Below are 25,506 nucleotides of genomic sequence, written 5' to 3' on the forward strand. Positions count from 1 at the left end.
GACCACTATTTCTTCTTTAAAACTGTTACAGTAAATAAACCCTTAGCTTTGTAAATGAGAAGCATGAAATGTGCTTATTTCTAATTAGATAAGCAATTCATTAAGGGGTTATGTCTAGTCAGCTGGCGAATAAGAACGCGATTTTCGGGGATTTTTTGTGGGATGTCTACTGTATATTTTTTTACAACTACTCGCTTATTTTAACAGTACATGTATGCAGCAACTCTCAGTAATTTTGTTACAGATAAAAATATTTAAAAAAAGAACGAATAACAGCCATTCTCGGGGAGTAGCATTTCTCCCTTTTAAAATAATTATTTTAGCAAGGGAAATTCACATTGGTCATTGAATTTTTTAAATTATAGGTGCTCCTTTTCTCATATTTATGTTTATAAAATCGCTGGTAAAGTGAGGTCAAGGTTTAAAGAACCTAGGTGATCTTTAAACGCGATGCGCGCGCACCACGCAGTCCGTATCTTGGTTTTTAACTCGTATCGCGGTTTTTAAAATCCTCCGTATTTGTGTTCTAAATTGTGACTTCGATATAGGCCGCTCCTTCCTTTACTTTGAAGCACGCTATTTATTTATTATATTCGATAGATTAGATTTTTCGGAGCCCGCGCGACCGTGATGGTTAATACTGTAAATAGCAAAGTTTGCCTTCTGGGTGTGCAAACCAAATAACGATTTCAGATCTGAGTCGTAACGATAAATTGCAGCAAACAGTATCCTACGAGTGTTCTATGGAAAGGAGATTATAAATTACATTAGAAGGAAGAACTATTCACATGGACACATAATAAATTTAAATATTTCGTTAAAACATAAAATATTACAGCTCAAACTCTTTGCATACCAAAGCAATTCTATTTTTATCATTTACTTCTGGATCGTCTTAATTAATTGAATTCAATGCTAGAGGCATTAATCGGACTTACTCACAGAGATAATCTTTCTTAAATAAATCGAGTAATATTATAATAATATTGTTTTTTCTGCTGCAATAAATTTTAAATAAATCTACAGTGTTTATGGGGTAAAAATAATTATGCTCCAGTAAAGGAAGGGAATAGATTAATTGAAGGGAAACGGAATTTTCACCACCATGATGTTGAACGTGATACTCTGCAGACCATGAGAACCAGAAATCAATAGAAACCACCCTACCCGCATATTAACGAATGCATTGAACCTTGAATCGATGATATGATAGATGCACCACGAGGCACACAGGCGTATCTTATCGAATCTATTAATAATGTGCGCTTTGTTCGTCCCAACGGTTCCTATTAAATGCCCACATTGTTAGTCCACCCCATATTGTGCTCTGCCCCATGCATCATTGAATTACTTCATTCGGTAGATTTCTGAATCATATTGCACTAAACTCTACGTGGAATCTAATCTTCTATTTACAATTGGGGCATTTAATGAACGGTTTGACTATGGTACACAGGGGCTTTCTCTGAAATGAAACGTCAAAAGCTGCAAGCACATTCTATTCCTTTCAGTGATAAAGACGTAGGAAGACACACTTCATAATTACAATTTTTATTAATATTTTTTCAAAAAGGAATATGTTTGGCGACTCATCAGAATCGAAGCTTGCATTCTTATATTTATCGTTCGCCCAACGATTAGAAGCCAAACCAGGTACCTACTACATTTTTTCATCGTTGCAATATGTGAAACAGGTTGCAGAAGGCAAGATTCGTACCACAAATGACGCGAGAAATTTTTTTTAAAAATAAGTAGGTATTCGTGAAACCTATGAAGTTTAATATAGAATATTAAAAGGATGTTGGGTCAGGTAGTAGTCACACAATTATACCTCGCTATTCACCCGTTCATACGCATCCTCGTTACTAATCACACTCCTTATTCCCAGGAGTAAACATTAGAACGAACGATCCCCTCAGAAAAATGTAAGCCAGACAAATACTAGGCAAGATAGCAGATAAAAATAGTAGGTACCCAAGAGAGGCAAAAGTACCGAACGAACACAATAAAAGCCTATCCCCTTGAAAAAAAGGAACGCGGCTTTCCCACCGCCAACCAACTGCACAATCCAAAAAGCTCTTGCAATTGCTGCTAAAACCCAAAAGTCAATACACACCTTCCAAATCAATACATTCTTTTTGGGAATTTTTTCTAAGGAAACTATAGGTGCAATCTTTTCAAAATTTTCAGACTACGTTATTACGTACTTCAAGAAGTGAACAAATATTTTTTAAATAAAACTACCGGGCGTATGTGATTCCAAATGGCGCAAGTGTTTCGGAGCGACCTCGTTGCGGAAGTTGTTCAACCGCGTGCAGTCTAGGGTTCGTTGTAGTGGCCTGAGACTAAACAACCAAACAGTTTTGTATTTCCAATAAAATTACGCTACGGATGAACCTAAATCTGCATTGAGAAATGCAAAATTAAGATAGCGCTGAGTGTTTGAAAAAGTAGTTGTCCTTTTCGCTTAAAAAATTTCACGTTACTTGTGCAATAAGAATTAATAAATTCAATAGCAGTGTTCCGAATTGAGGCTCATTACAGTAGGCTGCCCCCTTAAGGTCGAGGGGGGAAAGGAAACCGCATATCGGTGGGGGGGAAAAGCGTTTCACGTAGGAGATAAGCGAGATTTTGGGCCGGTTTCGTTCGCCGGGAGAGACGCGGTGTGCCACTGTGGCCAGCCAGCACAGAGGGGCAGAGGAACACGCCTTGCATGAAGAACACTTGTGTCACTGGCAGGAATGTGAAATCCAGACACGGCACCGAGCATTCGACTACGCGCGGGTTCGACTGGCGTTCTGGATGTCCGTTAGTCGCTCGCTGCTGGGACAAAAACCGTTTCATCCACGATTAGAAATTACACATTACGTCGCGACCAAGCTGCGCGCGAATGCTGAACAGCAATCCCCTGGACTGGGGGGCGGGTCGGCTTAAACTTGGTGGCGACTGAGAGCTGCAGTAGGTCTGTTTTTTTTTAAGCCTGCATTTGTTGCAATTTTCTTATAATTATTCTAAGTATTCGTGATCAGAATTGAAGGGTTCTTGTAGAAAAGACTGTAAGTGCCAAAAGTCAAAGTCCATACTATAGTACAGTGGTGACGAACCTATAGTCCGCGGGACAGACACTGACCCACGAAGGCTTTTTAAATGACCCACGCGTTGATTTTTATAAACCTATGTTTTATGTTATAAAAGAGAGAACAGACAATCGAAAATATTAAAAAATTAAAGTATAAGAAATTTTTCTGTTAACAAATTTTCGGTGTTTCCAAAATTTTGGTACCCTTTTTAACAACCCCCCCGTAACCCTGACCTAACCCAAACGTAACCCCTCCCCCTCCCCCGAAAAAGGTTCGCCATCACTGCTATAGTATTAGCATTGCCACGTTGAACATTTTCTGATAAAAAATTTGTTTTTTTTTTTTAATTTTGGCACTTACAGTGTTTTCTACAAGCAGTGTTTTCTTCAATTGTGTTCGACACAATTTTACTATTGATTCCTGATTGCTTTTCCCCAGTTCGGTCGTGATTTTCACGGTAGTAGTGGTTTTTATTTATTTATACGAAGATACTTATTTATTCCTCTGTTAAAAGATCCATCTTAGCTGTCTGTTGCTGCTCCTGTACCCCGCTTTAATTCATATCCAAGTTTAGGAACGTTCTGGGTGCATTTCTATGAAGCAGTCACGAACGACGGATACAAAATCTCTCTCTCTTATCTCGTGTTTGTTACTGAAAAATTCTCTATCTACAATATTGTAGATAGAGAAACTTGGTTTTGGGACCCTTCGCCTGAGACACTTCCCTGGATCTCGACTGACGTTGTAGATAAATTCACTCGGTAGAGATAGTCTTGCCGCAGAAAAACTTAAAATATTCGAGCGACTTTTTACCAGTGACGGATTTAACGGCCAATCGATGAGCAGTTGTTCGCCTGGGCCCTGCGCGGAAGGCCCCTAGGGCCTCATCTTAAAAAAAATTATGATTTCATCCAAACACTATATTTTTTCTCTGTACTTTCTGTGTATTGATCAGAAGCTATCGACTCATGTACTTCTTAGTTGTATACGATATTATAAGCGGGTGGTTAAATATTAACGATTTTCAAAGTCTCTGCGAAGATATTGCCCCGCCCAGGGCCCCATCTTCAAAACAAAAAAATATGATTTCATCCAAACACTATAATTTCTTTTTCTGTACAACGCTTAGCTCATTTTAAAAAACTATCTCTTCATTTCCCCAAAAATGGCCCCCGCAGGAGGTTCGCCACCTGGGCCTTTTCCCTTAAATCCGCCACCGCGTTGTTTTCCATTTTCTTCCTCGCCTGTTCAACTAAAAAATTTCGATTCTCCTCTCCGTTCAGAATTTTTGTTCCCTCTCCCGTATTCATCCGAATTTCCATCTCGAACCGCTAAGTAGAATGTTGCATTAACTAGAGGCGCAAGTTCCTCGGTCGCCCATCGATCATTCGTCCATTGAAACGTTCTCGGGGACATGTCTGATCTACTTTGTTGCTGCGTATCGCGAGAAACCATGGCTTAATCGTTATCAATGGGCACGGTCGTCTGTCACGATCGATAAGCCGCGCCGCTCCGACGGGAAGAAAAAGACAGCGGAGGGTGGGATACGATGATTTATGCACGGCGACAGCGAGAAGGGAGCAAAGCCAGGCAATTATTGGCGCCGGCGCCTGGTCATTATCATTACGAGCATGATACTGCCTCGTGGCGTCGAACACGCTATCATTCCGTTGCAGCGATCATTGCATAAGGGACTATCGTTTGTTGTTAATTAATGCACGCCGCTGTCGTGTCCTTCCTTTCTCGATTCCAGCGAATCGAAGGTGAAGCTTGCGTGAGCAGTTCCCTGGTTGCATTCTTCGCTCGAGGATAAAGTTGATAGATCGAGTAGATATAAGATATGCGTTCCTTTATGCGCCGAGTCAGCCCCGATTTTCCTCTCAGAGTCGAATTGGGTTTCGAGGAACGGGCAACCGATGAGTATTGACGTTTCATGAGTTTCAACACTTGTTCCCCTCTCTGTGGGAAAGCATAAATTTCGTTAGAAGCTAAGTGAGCTTTGTGCAATTTATTTAAAATCCTCCATGGGGAACTTTATTATCTTTATTTTGCATAATTCGTAGAGGAAGTGTGGTATATTTGGGTATGCAACTCATTTAGAGTATGCATCCATTACGTGGTCTCCAGATACAATTAAACACAATACTCAACTGGAAGGGGTGCAACATAGGTTTCTAAGGTTTGCAGAATAAAAATTACACATTCGCAGGCCTGTCTGGGATCGTGATTTTGCATGGATACTTGTTGAACTTAATATAACAACGCTTTCTGCGCGCAGAACTGTAACGGACGTGACCTTTCTTTTTAAGATCGTAAAGAGTGAAATTAATTGTTCTGCGCTACTGGAACTCATTTCGTGTACCGCAAATTCAAATCTAAATATGGGTCAGTTGATCCAATGAATCGCTTAATGTTCAGCGCTAGCTCCTATGTAGACTACGTCGACTTCTTTTCCGGTAGGAGTTCCTCTTTCAGTTGGAAGCTCTTCAGACTATGGTGTCAGGAAAATCCTATCACGTCGTTGTAACTGTGCTTTTTACTGGGCAATGCCCGTTTAATTTTCAATAATAATAATAATAATATTCGGAATACTGTTGGTTATTTGGAATACCGAAGCATCTAATAAACTACTAACGCTATTTAATTTCTAACGCCGCAGGTAATAGGGCCTAATGACCTGTTAACTAATGACATTTGTCGACGAACCGACATGTTGACATTTTCGACTTAATCTGCAGAATAAGAGAACGTCGATCTGCAAAACTTTTGTCAGAAAGTATTCAATCGTTCCAATCATGGTTAAAGGATGTCAAAGCTTCAGAGTTAAACAGTTGATTTACTCATTTGCACGTTTCTTCTATGGTTCTGTGTCAGTTTTGCGATAATTTCGAGAATACAAAGTCTCGCATGAAATTTTAGGTTTCAATGCCATGCTGCTAATCTGAAATACCAATGGTGAGGGTAATTTGGAATATTTCAAAGCTTAGCGATGCTTCTGTTTCACGCGCCGGTGTTCCCGGTATTACAATTTACCTGCACCTTAACGAAATCGATACTTGCTGTCATTTTTCATTTAGGCCAAAGTTTTAGTTACTTTTTGTTTTTTATTATTACTGAGAGTTTGAAATATGAAAGTTTATTAGTTTCCCTTTGATATTATGCAGTTTTGTTTATTCCCACCCTCTGCCCTAATTTTCAAATCGTCTTAAAGAAATTGATATTCCAAAAATGTATACTGCATTTCCTTTAATAGTGGCATTGTTTTGTGATATTCCCTGCTTCCCCTTGCCCTTCTTATGAGGGTAGTCGACCACCGCTTAAAGATTTCGAAGAATTACATTCCGAATTCGATAAAACTGTTCTAGGTTGTAGCTTGGCCGCAACGGTGTTCCCCAATTTTTACAAACAACACCGCTGTGACATCGTATCGAGCGCTCCTTTATCGAGGGGGAGCGGATGCAGTTATCGCCGCGGGCCCGGATAGCGCGGCAGTATTTGATAGATTTAGTTACGGTAGATCGTTAAAAGGATGTGGTTGTTTAATATCCCTTTCTCTCGCCGCATTCACCAACTGCTTTTCAGAACAGAGTCGCCCGTATTCGAAATTAAGGGCTCACGAGGGAAGATCCCGCACCCGGAAATTCAAAAAAATCTGAAACTTAATGAGTATGTAGAGGATTTCCTCCTGATTAAAAGGCAATTTTTGTTTGCTGCCCCAAATTCACTTTAAGGGGGTGTAATTGACCGCTGAAAATCTGGTTATTTTCCGATTCTATTTTGTAACTCGCAATCTGTAAGAGATAGAAAAAAAGTTTCAAGACAAAAGTTGCTTCTTTTAATTAGGAGTATCATTTGGTAATTTGCAGATCTTATAGTTTGCGAGTTATAACGCAAAATCGGAAAATAGCCGGAATTTAAGGGGTCAATTTTCGCATAAAATGTTAACTTCTTAATAGAAACCCTTGCGATCTTTATAAATAATGCAGATTCGTGGACTGAGAGGATATATTTCTTCTAAAATCTTAGAGACCTATAAATATTTCGTGCCTACCCTTAAGGGGCTGTTCCGGTCTAGACCCCATCAAAATAGGTGATGTTTAGGAATTAATTAAAGGACAACCACTACATATAATTTAATGGGAATTTTTGCACTGTATTAAGGATGTCTTAAGTTATAGAAATATATTTTTTGTTTTATAATTAATCATTGTAGACGGCACTGAGGAGTCGTTAAAGTCGAGGCGTGGAAAAATTCATCCAAACCGATGGGACCTGTATCTCCAAAAGTTATTATCCGATTCGACTGAAACTTCTTTCATTTTGCAGAATACATTTCTGGCTAGGGGAGAAACCAGTAAAATTTAAAAAAATTGAAAATTTATAATTTTTAAAGGCGTTGAAAGGACGAAAAATATGGGAAAAAGTGATTTCAAACTTCAAAGGTCAAGATTTTCTAAAAAAATAACATTTTTGTAATTTTTACTGGTTTCCCCCCTAGCCAGAAGTATATTCTTCAAAATAAAAAAAGTTTCAGTCGAATCGGATGATAACTTTAGAAGATACAGGTTCCACCGATTTTGAGAACACTGTTTCGAGAAAAACGCGTTTAAAGTTTTACCTGAGTGCCGAGTGGCAGGGTGTTACCTATGCATTTGCCGCTACTCAAATGCCTATAACTTCGGGAATTTTACGAATTTCAACAAATCCTTTTAAACGCGTATTCCTAAAAGGTTGAACATTCGAAAAATGAAATAAAAAAAAAATTCGATTTTTACACCGGAACCTCCCCTTAAGCTGCCTATATATAAGCAACTCCTCGCCGAGAATATTCATCAATCACTCGCTAAGAAGCACCCTAAAAATTAACAACCCTGAGAAATCCGAAGATGTCCTTGTTAACGTGGGATCCTCTGTCCCAGGTAGAGCCACGCGCAGCAGGACACTTCCTTCTGGCGATCGCGAGGCATCAGAAACAACTAGGAGGCAGAGAGAGGCATGACCGCGACCTGCAGTAAATTCGGTGGTAAGTCAAAGATCCGTTGGTTAAATGGTGTCCAAAAGAGGACGGAGGCCAACGAGCCTCCCATTGCACGGTTTATTGTCGGTCAGCAACCCTTGAGGCTGCTGAACCGACGGCAGAAGCAATCTTCGGTGTTTCTAGGGGTTTCGGGACACAAGTATACAGGGTGTAGAAAAAAAGAGACAAAAGGCTACGATCTTAACGAACGTAGGTTGAAAGATCATTTCCCTTCGGAAATATGAAATATTTTCATGTTGGCATATCACTAGGAATATTATTATACTATAACTTACTTGAATATTTATAATAATATCTCAACATGCACACCACCGGACGAGGAATTTCGCGCGACGCGTTGGTCGATCACGTATAACTCCTATATTTGTCATGAAAAATTAATAAGAAAGAAAATGCTTCCTCAAAGATGCATAAAAAATTATCCAAATTTCAGATAATTCGAATCCCTAGTTCGTTAAAAAAAAATCTAAAATTTCTTTAAAAAAAGTTTCTTTAAAAAAATCCCCAATTTAGCTATGTTTTTAGCCCAAAGAATAGAATTCCACCCTTAAATTCAAATTGTATTATGATCACTGATAATGTCCCACTTATTCTGCGCCTGATTTCTACAAAAATTTGTTCCATAATTCCCCGAAAGGATTGTTTTATATAGCAGTCGTACATGTTCCTCGAGCGTGGCCCAGTCCTGATTCTCCACCCCGTAGACGAGAGAGCAGCTTGGTCATTAACGGTTCAGGTATTCGCGCGGATCATCAGCCCAAAGCCCGTTTTCCCGTTCAGGTTGAAACCAGACCCTCGAATCCCTTTAGTCCTGCCGCCCCTGCTCTTATCCCCGCGGCGGAATTTCGTTCAACAATGCGATGTTTCCAGTTCACACGTTTCGGGGTGTCCAAACATTCCTATTACGGTAGGTATTCACCGGTTGACCTTTGGGGGCTGTGATCGTCGATTGACCTGGTAATGCGATTGGACTTGCCGATAATTACAGTGGGAAGGGTGGCTCTGTTCAATTGGGGCAGCGGAGCAAGGCTAATCCGCTGCATAGCTCTGAGGATTCATTGTTTCAAGGCTGGTGTTTGCTCTTTTGGAAGCGGTCGATGATTGCACCTGAGCATCCTTGAAATTCGTGGCCTGGTTTGGTTTTTATTAGCTTTGGTACCAAGCGGTGGCAATTCGGTATTCGTTACCCCCAACAAGGGAACATTCCCAACACCAAAAATTCTGATCTGAAACTTCGTGTGAATGTAGAGCATATTGGAGTATGCAAGCAGCAATTTTTTCTGCAGAAATTCACTCTGAAAGGGTGAAATCAACCCTTAAGGGGTAAACCACCTTGGCCAGGTTAAGAAATATCGCATCTTTGAGAATTTATTTCTAAGTGACACAAACACTTTTTCGATGAAGAGACACCTTTGAATAATATATACAAATTTTTTTCAAATCTCAAAACATTCCGAAAACTTTAAATACGTTTTTCTCTAGACCACTTTTGCTTAGGTGGTCTAACCCCCTAGAGTCATCGCATTTATTGTATTTAATAATATCAGTCGAAGCTTAACTCGCAGTTGTCACCCTCTGCGATTCAAATACGTTATCTCCTCCCTTTTAGTTTAATCTTAAGCGAGACCTGAGCTTATTGAATGTAAGATAACGTTCGATTCGAAGTAAGTAGCTTCCCCGCATTTCCATGTTAACCTAGGTTTGTCAAGGTGGAGACTGTTGAGAGAGTCCAATTTTTCCGATCGAGTTCCAACAGAAAGCAAAGGATTCCAAACGTCATCCAAACACCCAAAGAAAATCCCCAAATTAGTGACTACTTAGCAATGAATCGAGCCATCCAAACAATTCTCATCTTCCCGTCATTACTCACATCGAGAATGCCGAAAGAAAACCCCTAAACTAGTTACCAGAAAGGGCCATTTTCCCCTACTACCTGTACCAAGCCCAACAAAACAATTTTCATCCTCCCATCATTACTCACAACGCGTCCACCGAAAAAGCTCCCGCTTCCAATCCACAAAGCTCCACATTCCCCTGCACCGAGCCATCAGAACCACCAGCATCCATCGTTCATCAAGAAGGACGTCCCAAATTGGGACCTACAGATCCTCAGCTCCACCTGGCCGAATCCATCGAACCACAGAAAAAACCCTCCGCCTCCTCCAATCATCAATTATCATTCGCGCACCTACCCCGAGGGATCCCGGATGAGAGAGAAGAAACGAAGGAGTATCTACACGCTCGCCACAGTAATCATCGCGACTGTCGAAGCCTCAGAGCCGTCCGCGTCCTCCAATCATCCAAGCGCGCGGGTTAGCTGGCAAAAATCCGCCGAGGTTCGAATTAAGATACCCCCGTCCGCGCTTCAACATGGCGGCCGTCGTAAGGCCCCCCGGGGTCATCAATTATTGCCCCCGCGAGCCGAAGCGGCGATCGCGCGTTTCTGCGCGCCGTTTTCGCCTTGAGCATCGCGACGAGCCCAGAAACGACTTAGCGGCAGAGAGCAAACATCCTCCAGCTTTCACGAAGTTACAGCCACGTGTTTACGTATTACACGGGCCGCACAATGGCGGCTGGCCTGGCGCCACGTCGAGGCTCTCGACAGTCGCGACGCTAACCCCGCAGTCACTTATGCAATCGGAAGGCTGATCGAAGGATGCGACACATTATGCAGCGGCGTATAAATCATACGGTCAGGGCTGCAGGCATCGGACTTATCGAGCACGCCCATTTAGAGGCAGATGAGCCAAATAATGTGGGCCCAAGACGATACTGCCGCTGTTTGCTGGATAGGGGTACAGTTCGGGCTGACGCAGCGAACTGCCCGAGATTTAAGTGTTGTGGGGATAACTTTGACGACGCAAATCGTCGGATGTGGTTTTTTATACTCGGTGCAGAGACCCGTAGGCCCAAAATGGTGGGCCCAAAATAATATTTTGAAATATCCACTGTAATGCATCCAGGCCCTTAGAGTTTACAAACTGTTTGATGGTGTCCGTAGGATATCAAAGCCCTATAGTCTGTCAAAATATATTTTTGCGAGATATTTGCTGTGAAAAATGGAGTATTTTATGCGTGGGACCGTCAATGGGCATTACTGGAATTTTGAGTATCGTGATAATGAAATTGAGGGCTTCTTTTTGGTTTTATTGGTACTCTTTTGTAGGCCCTGCTCGTCCTGGGACCTAAACTTGACAATGGGCGCAAAATGGTAATTTCATTCTGGGCATTTTTTAAAATAATGTTGTGAATTAAATATTACAAGTTGAACTATAAATATTTTAAGCTACCAATAAGAATTCAAAGTAAGGTAATAAAAAGACTCAAATAAATGTGGTATAAATAAAGGGCCCAATGTGGCAAGTTCGCCTAGGGCCCAAAAAAGGCTCGAGTCCTGTTCATTTCATTTTCCGTGTAAAGTATAGGGATTGGTGAGATGAATCGTTTCCAGAGTTCTTGGATACTTTGGGTTTTAGTCAGCGAGGTATAAATGTAAAAAGAAATTTCATAGCGTAGGTAATAACTACTTTGTTAATTTGGAATATTAGTGGAATGGCGATATCCATGTTGTATCTTTGCTTTCTTAATAAAAATGGCCTATCTAGTATTTCAAAATACCCGAGAAAATTGAAGTTTTACCATTTTCTTTGCGCCGTCCTTGTAAAAAAAAATAAATAAATTAAACTGTTTCTAGATCTTTACGAAGCACGCAGGGTTTTCTATCTTTACTTAAAAGGTAAAAGACGTGTGTAAATTCAAATATTTCAAGATTTCTTAAAAAATGGAAGAATGCTAGGTAGGACATTTTAATTAAGTAGGGCAGTGCTGTCCTCGATTGCAGTTACTAAAACTGAAGAAACCTTCGAGAATTTAAGAAAATTACGTGGCAGGAGTTTTTTCGGTAATTGGTAGACTAAATATTACGTAATATGATTTAACGACACACTATCACTCGCAAGCGTGAATTCTGTAATATTTTAAGTATCAGCTACATTGATATTATTTACTCAAAATTGGCTATCATCCTCAGATAACATAGTTGCGCACGACTACTACAATTTATCTCTCCATTCACTGATATCCCCTGCCCCAGTTCTGACTTTTTCTCCTCCAATAATTGAAGATTTTGCAACAATTTCATCAAACATCTATATTACTGTCGAGGGTCCGTCGTTATCAGTGAACACTATCAAGTGCAAAGAGCGAGTATACTGTTTTTTCCTTTGGCGCAGGCAAATGTTCGCTTGAACTCTTTAACTGAACCACCTTATCGATTTAAATTCAGAATTTATCAGATCAATCCGCAGTAAATGCTCAGTCGTGAGTAGAAAACAGTTGCTTGCGTCTTTGAAAAATTTCATTCCAAACCAGTAACTTTTCTAAATTTCCATCAAAATTTCAATCTTAGTAAAATTTCAGTAAAACACATTCAAAACTCTGTGAATCACTCCCCCTCCCCGAATTCAACGTTGCAACTCCAACAATTAACCACCAAACGTCAAAGAAATTCATATCAACTCCAACGAAGCCAATTGAACATTTATTAGAGAAAGACAAGCATCGATTTAAATTATCCCAAAGTCGAAGCACTGGCTGTTACAGGCTTCCCGGCATCTGCGCCTTGGTCCCTCCCTATCGATGATGGGTGCTGGCTCGATGCACGGCCGAGATAGCTTCTTTGGGGGAGTTCTTTTCGGAATTTTTATAAAGACCTCGCCTGGATTTTGTTCCCAACTAATCGGGACAAGCTCGCGCACCAGGGAATGTTGCCCGAGGGAATGGAATGCCACTCTTACCTTAACGGATATCTCCGACGATCCTTCCAGCGAACTGAAAGGGAACTCGCGAGCACGATGGTCCGCCGATAAACGCGCTCGCGTTCTGTTCGGCACCTGTTTCCTGGTCTGCTTGTTTCGGGGTAGATTCGATCGAGATCGGAGCGGTACGAATTTGGATTTTGGAAACTTTAACCCCGCGACGACTTCAGCTGGACTTCAACTCTGTGCAGGCTTGCGCATAGCTTGGTCCGGTTGCAGTATCTACGAGGAAAATGGCCCCTAGGCTCCTCGACACGTGGAGCACCATAGAGGAATTTAAATTTCTCGATTGATATTTGAAATCACAAAGTTGATGTGCCAAGAAAATGGAACTTAAGTCGAGTGAATAATTAAATTGATAAAAGGCTTCATAGTCTTGCTTCCATCAGAGCTTTCTGCGACAATTACTTAAAATTCTTCCATTGATATTATTAATTCCATCGCCCGCAAATTTTCTTCCGCTCGCTCTGCCCCGCGTGGAAGGAATCCTCGGTAGGCGTGCCGAAGAGGAGCAGTGCTTCCTCAATAAGCCCACAGGGACGTGGCGCAGCGGCGAGGGGCGTGAACGGGCAGGAAAAAAGATTATTTCGCTAGTTAAACACTAATTAGCCCCGAGCGGCAGTTCAGTTTGTTTGGATGATCTTGCTGTCACAATGGAGACGTTGGTCCGTCGAAGTCACTCCTACGCTCTGACCAGCTAGCAGCTACTTTCAGATCCACGCTGGCATTTTCTGTTTGCCAGGCCACGCGGAAAGTCCATCTCGCGTCCATCGATCTTGACGCAGTTTAGCGAGTCGTTTCGAAGGCACAGAAATTCTAGGGGAGGTCAAGGTTTTATAACCTGAAGGGATGAAAGCTGACAAATCTGTTCTCGTTGAAGTTGACGCTTATTTATTAGCAGGGTGGGTAAATGAATTTTTTGGAAAACGTGGCGAGCGGAACGCGTCGCAGCGAGTTCCAGAAAACGTAGCGCGTCAAAACAAACGGTCGCGATGCGCGACCTTTCTAGCGACGAGCCGTTGGAGCCCAGGCAGTGAGTCTGAAGAGAGCGATCGAGCGAGCCACGTCCACATCCCAATAAACAGTCATATTATTTATCACCAAGCGGGTCATTATTTTATCCGTGCCAAAACCCTGCAGAAAATAGTCCAATTAAAATGGTACTTTGCGAGACATTTATCTATACAGCTCGTTCCTTCTTTGCCAAATTTGTTTCGCTTCAGTGCAATAATTCCTGATATAATTGTTCCAACACTTCGCCATATTTTCCTCTATTTTCGAACGAAAGTAAGTTCGAAAGCGAATCACGTGGAGTTGCAACGCTTGGAATCGGAAGAGGAATCTTCTTTCGCCACGGTGTATTGTTCGGTCGAAATTCATCTTTATTATTCCACGGGGAATAGTTATTATCTTAGGTGGAAGCTTACTTTAATGTAATTTATTTTCCACGTGGAGTAATGATACTGATTATATTCGTTCTTTATTCGCAGATCCAGAAACAAGTCGAGGACCTTTTTAATGGCAACACTTCACCTCGAGTCAGTTATCGCTGTGCCGCACAAAGAGATCGGTTCGAATACATCCAATCGTGTCTCAAGGAAACTGCGATTTATTATTTTGCAAACGTAAGAAACTACTTTCGGATAATCGATACAAATTGAAGCTCGATTGTTACCAGCCGCGTGACTGATTATGTGGCTTATGGGACGCGATTGCATCGCGATGAGCGTCGTCAGACGCAGCGCGGTTGCACTCGAGTAATTCTGCTGTTCCGCTTTGCGAGGCACGTGATTTAGGAAAGAGGGAAATAAAAATTCTAACCACTAGAGGAATACATAGAAGTTTCTATTATTGTAACAAGGAAAGGTGACTGATTAGAAAATGCTGCTTAAAAATTTATACTCGAAAAGCTCTATCCTTCTTTTCCCGCAAATTTGATTTGTAAGGGAGCATGCATTACATTTCCAAAATATTAGGATCGTAGGTACATAGGAAGGCACAAGGCCCCGCAGAATAGGAATTCCGTGAATTTTGATTGCCCTTTTTTTAAAACCCCGTCCACCCGCATCCACCGCGTAAATGTAAATGCCACGAAGGCTTATCAGACCGCATTACGCGCTGATAAACAGCCAGCAAGCACGGTTACAGATGCCGACTCGGCCAGCAATAGACACTGAGTTCACGACTACAAATGGCTTATTTACCAGAAATAAGTGGGACGCACTTCGTTAGTTCGAAGGGGGAGCCTTTGGAGGTCCTCCCTTCTTTAGAAGAATTTTCTACTCGCCTAGGAATACTTGAAGCTGAAAAGTAAAGACACAACTCCTAGAATTGAACTCTCAGTTTCCACCCAAAAGCCTCAAATAAGTCCCAGCCTAAACATCCCGTCAGAAGAGGGCTCGCAGTTTCACAAACTTGGACTCGAAAATTCAAGGTCTCAGCGTGCAGGATTCAGGCAGCCAAAGCAAAGTCTGCGGCCCAAGTTCGAAGGGGAAAAAGTTGGAAGGCGTATCGTAAAAGATGGGTAATCACCGGCCGGAACATTCATGCTCTAGTGGAATTAAATACTATATAACGCTGCGAGAGTGCGTATAGAGCCAGGTCGGGGCCATTTAAACCTGCCAGAGGCGAGGATAATTCGCCAGGCTTTTACCAGTGAGCATAAATCTTCGACGACCACGTGATGCAACGGCTCGTCGGCCACTTTGTTGCAGCCCCGTTGGGTCGTGTTTGTGAATCCATTCTCAGAGGACAATGTCCAATTTTTAGAGAGTGTTTTGTAACATGTGGGCATAACTTTAGAGGTGGATTTAGGAACAACGTATGCCTAATCTCGTTTAGTCGAATCGAGCACCGTATTTATCGACTGCCATGTAAACCGTACCACTTACGACAACTAATCTGTAGTCGACTGAACGGTATGCGCAAAGCCCCAGCGCGCAGCATACCTAGTTTAACCCTTGGACGACGGATGGCTTGACTGCACGTGGGATGTGGGGCCCGTCTTATCCCATAAGATCATTCACACATATTTGGAGTAAAGTTTATATTAAATTCTGGTAACAAGGGACCAGTGCTGTCTTAACATAGAGGCGAAACAGGCAGGCGCCTCAAGGCCCCGGAGTTCGGGGGGCCTTGAAAAATTGGAAACTTAAAAAAATAGGGTTCTAAAAGTTAGAAAATAATTGGAAATGGGCCCTCCAACTGTGATGAAAAGAAAATAACGAATAGATACACCAAAATTTAGATTTAAAAATGGGGCCCTTTCCTCGTGGAATGCACCCACGTTTAATCTTATTTATTTAATTGTATTAATACTTATTCACTTCGCGTGTTAGCGCGGTATTTTGGACTTTGTTTAATTTAGAATAATTTATGGGGCCCTATATGGAGCTCGCCTCAGGGCCCCCGAAAACGATAAGACGGCACTGTAAGGGACACGTAGACCCTATAATTGTTAGGCGAGGGTTAATGAGTTTAAGAGAGATGGGAATATTTTGGATATTAAAAATTTAGATAGTGTTTGAATTATGTAAGTGCATCCTCGTGTGAAATGGTCGTGAGTGACGCTTTTGCATTTATTTGACGCTACTATGTACAGAAAAGGAGCAACGCCTCATTCATCGTTTTAAAAGCTGATTTTTTAAAGCTCCGAGTTTCTTGAGACTTACGGACGTGGAATACTACGTGCGCGCTAAAAATAACAGTAAAGCCTAATTAAGGTGAACTAATAACGAGGGAAGCCGCGAAAAGTTAATGAATGTAGCCGCGTACACCGATTTGAATTTTAAATTTCCATTGATACGATCAGCGCTGAAAGTGAAGAAAGAATTGTTAATGCTTTCGGTTAACCGGGGCTCGCTGGACTGTGTTCAATTTGACTGCAACGCACGAAACTGCAAGTACAATAAATTAACAAGGCAGCCTGGCTATATGCTTTATATAAAATCTCGATTATTTGTTTTCGCTGATTTCTTTACAATTCTCAACAATGTCATTACATTCGATATTGTTATTTCTATTAGCACTATCGTTAACAGTTTTACTATTAGCACTATCATTAACACTGTTAGTGAAGATTTCCATTTTCGTAGGTCGCGACTTTATCTTGACGGATGTAAGAAAAAAGGCCCAGGTGGCAAACGTTCTGAGGGGCCCATTCTTCGGGAAAATGAGGAGGTAGTTTACTAAAAAGGGGTAAGTGTACAGAAAAGTAAAGAAACAAATATAGTGTTTGGATAAAATCATAATTTTTTTTAAGACAGGGCCTTAGGGGGCCCTTCTGAGCAGGGGCCCATCTTTGGGGAAAATTAAACGGCAGTTTACTGAAAACTGGCTCAGTGTAATAATACAGAAAAAATATATTTTCGATAAAATCATTTTTTTTTTAAGGATGGGGCCCTGGGGTGTTCTAGGCAGGGGCCCAGGTGGCAACTGTCCATCGGCCGCCCTGTTAAATCCGCCACTGATGGTATGTACCACGATTGACACTTGATCACTAATTTCTTGACGCTGTCACTGTGACTATGACCATGACTACAACCATTACAATAATAGCATTGTCATTGATTCTGGTATTACCACTGCTACTTCCATTGCTGTAATTACTGTCATGATTATCAGTTCCCTTACTACTAGTGGTAATTACAATGTTACCTCATATATCGTTGCCTTTGTTCCTCTTTCCTTATTATTACGTAACATTACACTTCGAAGAAACGTTCTTCTGTATCCTCAGAAGCGAGGGATGTATTTGGGCCTTAGGTCGCGGCTGGGCCACCCTTGGTCACGCGAACGCAACGTCACTTGCTGCATCCGGCCGCCGATCTATTACCAGCCGAATAGCCAAATATCCGGTCGCCCGTTTTTCACAGAACACCTCCATCCCCGTGCTACTCGAGATCGTTCCTACTTACTCGGCCGTGGTACTCCATCGCGCACCACTTATTGTTCGGTCGTTACGGCGTCGTCTGGTACGCGCGGGCAACATCCGGTCGCGTAAGTTGCACGCGCGTACGTCGACGCCGTAGTAGAATGCTTGTAGCAATCGCAAACGAGGCGAGAAGCCGCAAGTTTCGTGGACGAAGGACATTCCCACTCCTACACGGGCCGTTTCTTTCTCCGGGGACCGTTGAAATTATCCACCGGAAGTGGCCCTTACTTTCCCTATATGTACACGCTCCACGAGTTCCGCGGCTGAGCGGGGGAAGAGGCGTGGACGCACGACTCTGCTCTGGCGATGGAGCATTTTGAAAATGGCAGAGATTCTTAGAGAGGCAAACGACACCGATGTGTACGGTCTGCGTTGGGACGGAGGCAGTTTACAGTTGTACGGGGTTAAAGGACAAAGGAGGACTCGCGGAGTAGCTCGATGTCGCCCATGAACGAATGGAAACGAAAAGGTCCGTACTTCTCCGAACTCTCTCGGGCCAACGTCGGATAGTCTGGAAATGGCACCCTACGCCACGCTGTTGGACGCTCGACGTGGCAATGTGGCGACGATCCTCGAGAAGACTTGATCCTTTGAGGATCGTGAACGTAATCGACTATTGGAATTTCAACACTTTATGTGTGTCAAAATAGAGGCTCGTGATGCACTCTCGAGCTATCCTTTTACCAAATTGCGGCTCACACGACACACTGAAAGTAGTACAGAAGTAAAGTAAAGATTTCGGAATTCAGTATGTACAAATTCCATATATTAGCCCCTCCAAGCTATTACGATTATTAAGCATCTTTAACACACAAAATTACAAATACACGAATATAGAAAGAAAGAGAGAGAAAAATGCGCACAGCCGAGGTTCAGTCGTAAGACTGTTTTGCAACCTAACCTTCCTAAAGCTCCAACTTTCCTCCTGCAAGAGAATCGTAAAGAATTCTTATCTTACTTCGTACATACCTAAAGAAGGTATCATAAATCACAGGAAGCCCATGAATTTTGCTCCATCATTAACTAAAAGACAATTACTGACAGAACTAGCTACAGGCTACAGCCACGTCCCTCCCAACTCCTCTGTATATGTCTGAACAGCTCAGCCACCGCAGCGCTGTTTACGCGTACCGTGAACTGTTCACAAACGACTTGTCTGCACATTCGAGCCCCATCTATATCCCGAAGATGTTCTATCCGATCCCGGTCTATCCGAAGCGATCGGAATCTTTTTACCGTGCATTTGGAGCGTTCGATACGCCTCGTACTCTCCTATAGCGGGCATGCAGGCTTTGGGTTTCTGTTACACGATGCGAAACCGTCACTGGCGCCCAGTCACGGTGCCGGCGGTGGGGGTTCGGTGGGATTCACGTGACACGCTGGCGCCCCGGTGGTAGGGATCGATCGTTGGTCACGTGACAGCGTGGCGCCGCGGCAGTGGGGACGCACCTACTACCCCTACGGGGCGAGCGAACCGGCGTGGCAGGAGGATCTGGCATTCTGACCTGGTAAGTCGCCAGTGTCGGATCGTGAGTAAGTGAGCGAGACTGTGGGCCCCGTATCCGCCAGGACATTTAAATCGACCCGTGAACGCAGCCGACTCGCCCGAGAAGGGAAACGGTTTTCCTCGGCGCGTACTCCGACAACCTACCGCAACCTCTATACCGTGCCGCGGACGCTGGCTAACGGAACGGCACCCGAACCCGAATTTACGCTTATTTATTGTAATCCTTCGCACTCGTGTCGCACGGAGACGAGCTCCCTTCGTATTTATTCGATATAGTGTTTAGTAAACGAGGCTCGAGTGAACCGGCCGAGGAGGGAGAGAGGGGGAACAGGACCGAGAGGAAGGAAACGAAACGACGGCACCCAACGAGGAACCGGGGAAGGAAAGTGTGTTGTTGTGTGCATCGATAGGGGGGGGAGACGAAGAAGAAAAAAAAAGGACCAGACCCACCGTTGACACGTCTGCCGTTTCTTTTCTGTCTCGTGCGCGTCGTACGGTGTTTTCGCGAGCACCGACGTACATATCTATAGGTGAGTGATATTTATTCGGAGTCATCGGCCGAAACCAAGGTCCCTCGACGCGTTACACACCTATACACGTGCCCGTACATCGCGCACACGTACAGATAGGTGCACGGCCCTCCCCCCCCCCCCCTCTGTGTAACCCGCGGTCATTATTTTGTGAAGTGTGCCGAGAGAAGTGTCTCCGTAAACGCGGGCGAGGCGTCTTCCCCCCGCGGATTTAGTGCGAGCCAGTCTCGCCTGGGCCCCCCGTATCTTTACGATCGATTCGTGCATGCTCTGTCTGGCCGCGCCGGCGAAAAACGGTTTGGCAACGTGGCACGTGAATAAAGTGCGACCGCGACGACGACGACGGCGGCCACGACGGCGACGACGACGGGGCGAGGAACGAGAAGGCACCAGAGGGGACGGAAAAACGGCCGCGAGGAAATCGCGAACGAGACCGGCTGCTACGTCGTGCTAGCCGCCCGGACTCGTCTCTTCCCTGGCCGTCCCACGAGGCTGCCAGAAGCCGGACCGAGCGGAGGAGGCCGCTGAGGAGAGGTTAGAAGCAAGAGGAAGAAAGGAAGAAGCACGCCAGCCACGGGGAACATGGATCTGCTTTGCTGCGAGACCACCGAGACGGAATGCAGAGCCTATGCCGACCCGGCCCTCCTCGGCGACGACCGTGTGCTGCAGAATCTCCTTAAAACCGAGGAGAGATACGCACCAAGCAGCTCCTACTTCGAGTGCGTGCAGAGGGACATCTCGCCGCTCATGCGCAAGATCGTCGCGGAGTGGATGTTGGAGGTGAGCGACCATTTCCGGTCCACGTGTCGCCCTTGAAATTTCCCCAAATTCTCCCATTTCCGCTGTACTCTCAGCCCGGGGGTCCCCAGTCGCTGGCCACTCGGAATCGTCCGCGACGCTATTTCCCTCGCTGTTCTTTCTAGGCGGACCACGGACCAACGGCTCGGTGGAAGGAAATTCTCGGCGGTGGTTGGAGAGTTTGTGCGTTGAATGAGGCACCTGTAACACGCTATTACATTGCTCCTTAAATGACACCTGTGCTTTCTTTCGGAAGGATTCGTCTCTTCGCTGTTCTGCGCGCTCGTAGCTCGCAGTGTGAATATTTCGTGTTTGAGGAGTACTGCGGAGAGTGTTCGCAAGGCGCAGCCATGACCTTCCACGTTGTTTTTTTTTGTGACGTTCTAAGCTGCTTAGCAGCCATGCTCTAAAAGTTCGTTTCAATTCGTTCGAGTTACGGGTCGATAGAAATGCTTGCAAGTGCGCTTCGCCCTTTAAACATTCTCGTGGGGGAGGCGAGGGGGGTTGAAATCCCAGGAACAAGATGGCCAAGGTATAGGATCGTGAGTTCGAAACCATTTTTTTTAGTAGATTTCTGTCAGATGCCTCGCAAAATAAAATAGCAGTGCGATTCAAGAAAGACGTACGACTTTTTTCAGAAATAGTCACTTTTCATCAAGTATTTAATTCTCGACACCCACGTGTCGCCTTTGAAAAATATATGCGATTCCAATGAAAGGACAATTGTAGAAAGACCTCTCTACCAACGTTTATCTAATTTCACGTAGAGCAGGGCCATTGTCCGAGCCAGTTTCTAGTATCGCCCTCTGCATTCCTAATCGCTCGCGACTTAACAGGAATTATTGGATCCATCAAGGTCGATTTAACCAGCGAGTGCGCCAAGTTGCAGTGTATCATCGCGCAGGGAACAATCCCCCGCCGTTTATGGTTTATAACTCAGCGTCGTGCGGTATCTTTTAAAACGTTCCCTCTCGCTTATCTGCCGTTCTCGCGGTTCTAACCCCTCGACGGATCGCTGACGAGGCGTTGCGCCGACAGACTCTCGAGTCGTGCACAGGCGTTGATAATGCTCGATATTAAATCTCTGCCCATTGATATTTACACTCGAAGCTTACTATATTTATTTACACGCCGTCTCGCGGGTCCATTCTTTTCATTTTTTTTTCTCTTAAATATCGATAAATACAGACGACCGCAGCCGTTTACATTATGTAATCACGCGCGACAGACGATTCCTAGCAATGCTCGACGCCCACGTGCGATTGTTTACACGGGAAATATACCATTTTTTCGCGTCTGCAGCCATTGTTCGATAGTCGTAAGAAACCGACCAGTCCCTCAGGGTGAAGGCTCGATTCTCGCGTTGGCAAGTGTCACAGCTGCGCAGTATTTCCGGCTCAAGCGTGCGCAGGAAGTTATTTCGCTGACTGTCCGGGATATAGCAGAATCGTTTATTTCGAAAGGTGGACAATTTTTGTGAGCTCGAACCGTTTGTGGTGCTTGATATTTCTTGCGATTTCGAGGGCATGATTGTGTGCAAGTGTTATGTAATGACTGTTTAATTATGACGATGATGTGTGTTTGTGTGTGTGTGTAATAAAGTCACATTGCAATCTTACATTCAGTTTTGGTTTAAATATAATTTCTTGTGGGCCAGAGGAAATGGAACACGTATTTCTTTTGTGTACCCTGCAAAACTGTTTATTTACAGTTTTTATGGTTTTTTGGTCCGCGGTGTACTGTAGGTCGTAACGTATTTTTATTACACCCGTTTTATTGTGCGCTTCGCGGCGCGTTTATCGAGCTAAGCGAAGCGTATTTTTGGACCAGTCGTTCAGTAGATATTTCCATAAACATTGGCGACAGATATCAAGCTCAGTTATCGTTTCAAGCTCGTGATGCAGAAGCAATTGACCTGCAAAGCTCTGGTTACTATCATGCTGCACGTATTTGTCGCAGTATCTAGGAAATTATTGAGAAAGAGTAGGGTTTTATTCGCCTCTTTAAATGCCTCCTGAAACGCTAAATGAGATTCTAAAAAACAAACTGTTGCCCTATCAAAATCCGGCCCAATTATTGTATTTCCCCTAACAAGGGAACATCCCGAATCCGGAAATTCGAAAAATTCTGAAACTTTGTGAATGTGTAGGGGATTTCCTCCCGATTACAACGGAATTTTTGTTTGCTGCCCAAATTCACTCTAAGGGGGTGTAATTGACCGCTGAAAATATTTTTACACCCCCGGTTATTTTTCGATTTTGTGTTATAACTAGTGAACTGTAAAAATTTTTTGTTCGCCAAATGATAGATCTAATTAAAAGAAGTTACTTTTGTCTTGAAACTTTTTTTCTATCTCTTACAGTTCGCGAGTTATAACACAAAATCGGAAAATAGCCGAATTTTCAAGGGTTAATTTCACCCCCTTCGAGTGAATTTGGGCAGCAAACAAAAATTGCGTTGCGATCACGAGGAAATCCCCTACATATTCACAAAGTTTCAGGATTTTTTTAATCTTCGGGTTCGGGATCTTCCCTTGTAAGTCAAACAGTGCTGCCATGAACGACTGCAAATTATTGGCACCGACAGAAATTCGGTAACACAGTTTTACAGATACGTAAATATTTCTGCACACAAAGTTCAACCATTGCTAGAATAAAATATCAAAATACTCTCATAAATGCTACTTTAAAAGTACCTAAAAATAATAACAGTAAAAATATGAGACTTAAGAAAAATATTTCTATCACTGAAAATAGAATTATCCCCCACAGATCAATTATTAAAAAACAAACCGAATAAATATGCAACATTCTGTCAGTGCCCGATAATTCTGTCGATATCCCAAGCTTCCCTAATATCTCTGGGTGTACCAAGGCCGCCAGCATTCGATCCCCGTATTTTCTGTTCCCTCCGACTGGTCTCCTCCCGGCTTTTCATCCGGCAACTTTGTAGAACCGAAACGGCCGGCTACCGCAAGCGCTGGGCAGGTTCGAACGAGTCGGGCCAACGGTTTTTTTCGGTCGGATTAAACGTTGAGGCTTATTTTCGGCCGTGGAAGCGTGAGTCGCCCGGCGTGACGTCGGGAAGGCGCGCTGCGTGGCTGGGTTAGGTCCCTTTAAAATTTAAAAAACCACGCTTATTGCGTTGGCTACTCTGCCAGCGTAGCCGCGCGCATGCGCACTGGCGGCGCTGCTCGGTTCGGTGTTTCGCCGTCATTGAGAAGGCGAACCGTGTCAGCACGATAAGTCGCGGGTTACGTCAGCCGTTCGTTGCCAAATGTGCCTTGATAACTCCGCCTGCTTTCGTAATTAATATGTTTAATCCTCTTCGTGGCGAACCTCAGTTCCTCCCGATATATTACTTGCAAGGGAGGTGCAACACTTGGACGAAGTCTCCATTGTGTTAAATTAAATTAAGTCACAGCTCCATCTTTTTCAGATTTTTTGTATAATTTCTGTGGATGAACGAGATCAACTTTTGAATAATTGTAGAAATTAGTAGATACGTAATTATTATGAATCACAGCTGACTCGCCAGTGTGACTTATATAATTACAGGTTCATTTTTAATTGTTAATATTGGGGACATAGAGGGCGCAAAATTTGGAACCCGATTTTCTCGCAAATTTGTTCTGAATGCTCGCGGTGCAGTAAGGAAATTTTAATCGGATTGGCGATTTCTTATTCCGGCTATTCCAGCTGTTAATTTCATTTTATTTGTGTTTCCTATCGCGCTACTTAGTCCGCCGAGCTAACGGCCTGCGCGGTGTCGAGTCACACGGATTCCACGTGAATTTTTTCTTTCAACGTGACTGCCAGTCGCCGACAATGTAGCCCAGTCAGTTATGGAACGTTTAAATGCCCGATTTCCGTGCGCGCCTCGCTCACTGGCCAGCGACAAAGTATCGTTTTCGCCGTTGGCTAACGCCCGTAACGGGAGTCCCAATTTTTTTGTTTCTAGCATCCTGGAAACCCGGCTCTATCCTTAGATCCTCCTCGCGGCCGGGAGATAAAAGCGATGCCGATCTCTTTGCGCGTGTTTAGCATTTTGATATTCGAGACATCCCACGGGGATCTGGTGTGATATCTGATTCTAAGGTCGCAGGTCGTGATCTGATTTAATATGCGTGCAAGTTGTTTCGCGATGCGATTGGGAATTAGAAATTTCTGCTGCGCCTATTCTAAGCTTCAGTTGGTATTTGGGAGTAATAATTATTTAGGGGACAGTTTCGTGGTTGGAGCGAAGTAATTAGCACGAAATAGCAAAGGTCGGAACTTAAGAAATTGTAATATCGTATTTGGAACTTGGAGATCAGAATTTCTGATTGCAATTTCTTGCAAGAAGTGTTCAATTTCAAGGTGTAGTTTAAATACCTTTTGTTTCCTCCAACTTGGATCTAGGGTTGCCAACTTTTTCCAGGGAAAATATAGTATTTTACGGCTGATGTGTTAAAAATTATAGTACATTGCGAAAGAATATAGGAAAGCCTTTCTCGGAGGAGAGTGGTGCAAAATAAAGCTACATTAAAGCAACCACATCTTATTTTTTAAATGTGTATTTTTTGTGGCATTTTGCATTGTTAATTAATTTATTGTCTGTAACAAATGCGTGGAAGGGTTTGATTGCACTGAAAGTCCAAATTCACATATATGGGGAGCTCATTTTTTTATGATACATTGGTTCTGTTTCTCTCTTCCCGCCACTTTATATTTATTAATGAAAAAGTCCTCTGTTAAGGGGCCGTCCTTAAATTACGTAAGGGTGATTTTGGCGATTTCTTTCGCCCTTCCTCCCCCAGTATAA

The 25,506-nt window shown here is 43.4% G+C and overlaps 2 protein-coding genes across 5 annotated transcripts in view; both read left to right on the plus strand.

Annotated features, from left to right (window-relative positions):
* The window catches only part of Pasha (microprocessor complex subunit partner of drosha), a 180,805-nt gene extending 173,547 nt beyond the window's left edge, over positions 1–7,258 (plus strand). Inside the window, exon 7 of the transcript XR_013087006.1 lies at positions 7,171–7,258. The gene's annotated coding sequence lies outside the window, so the exon portion shown is untranslated. The remainder of the gene's footprint in view (positions 1–7,170) is intronic.
* Positions 7,259–8,013: 755 nt separating this feature from the next.
* Positions 8,014–25,506, plus strand: part of Cycd (cyclin D) — a 76,824-nt gene continuing 59,331 nt past the window's right edge. The window contains exon 1 of one of the 4 annotated variants that reach the window (XM_076826049.1): positions 8,014–8,103. Coding sequence is in view for 3 of the 4 variants with exons in the window: in XM_076826048.1 (XP_076682163.1) it covers positions 20,488–20,685 (198 nt within the window). In the remaining variant the exon portion in view is untranslated. Of the gene's footprint in view, positions 8,104–19,328; positions 20,686–25,506 lie in introns of those variants that run through there. The other 3 variants (XM_076826048.1, XM_076826046.1, XM_076826047.1) reach the window with 3 other exon arrangements.

The sequence above is a fragment of the Andrena cerasifolii genome, chromosome 13 (assembly GCF_050908995.1).
Source record: "Andrena cerasifolii isolate SP2316 chromosome 13, iyAndCera1_principal, whole genome shotgun sequence".
NCBI classification, from domain to species: Eukaryota; Metazoa; Arthropoda; class Insecta; order Hymenoptera; family Andrenidae; genus Andrena; species Andrena cerasifolii.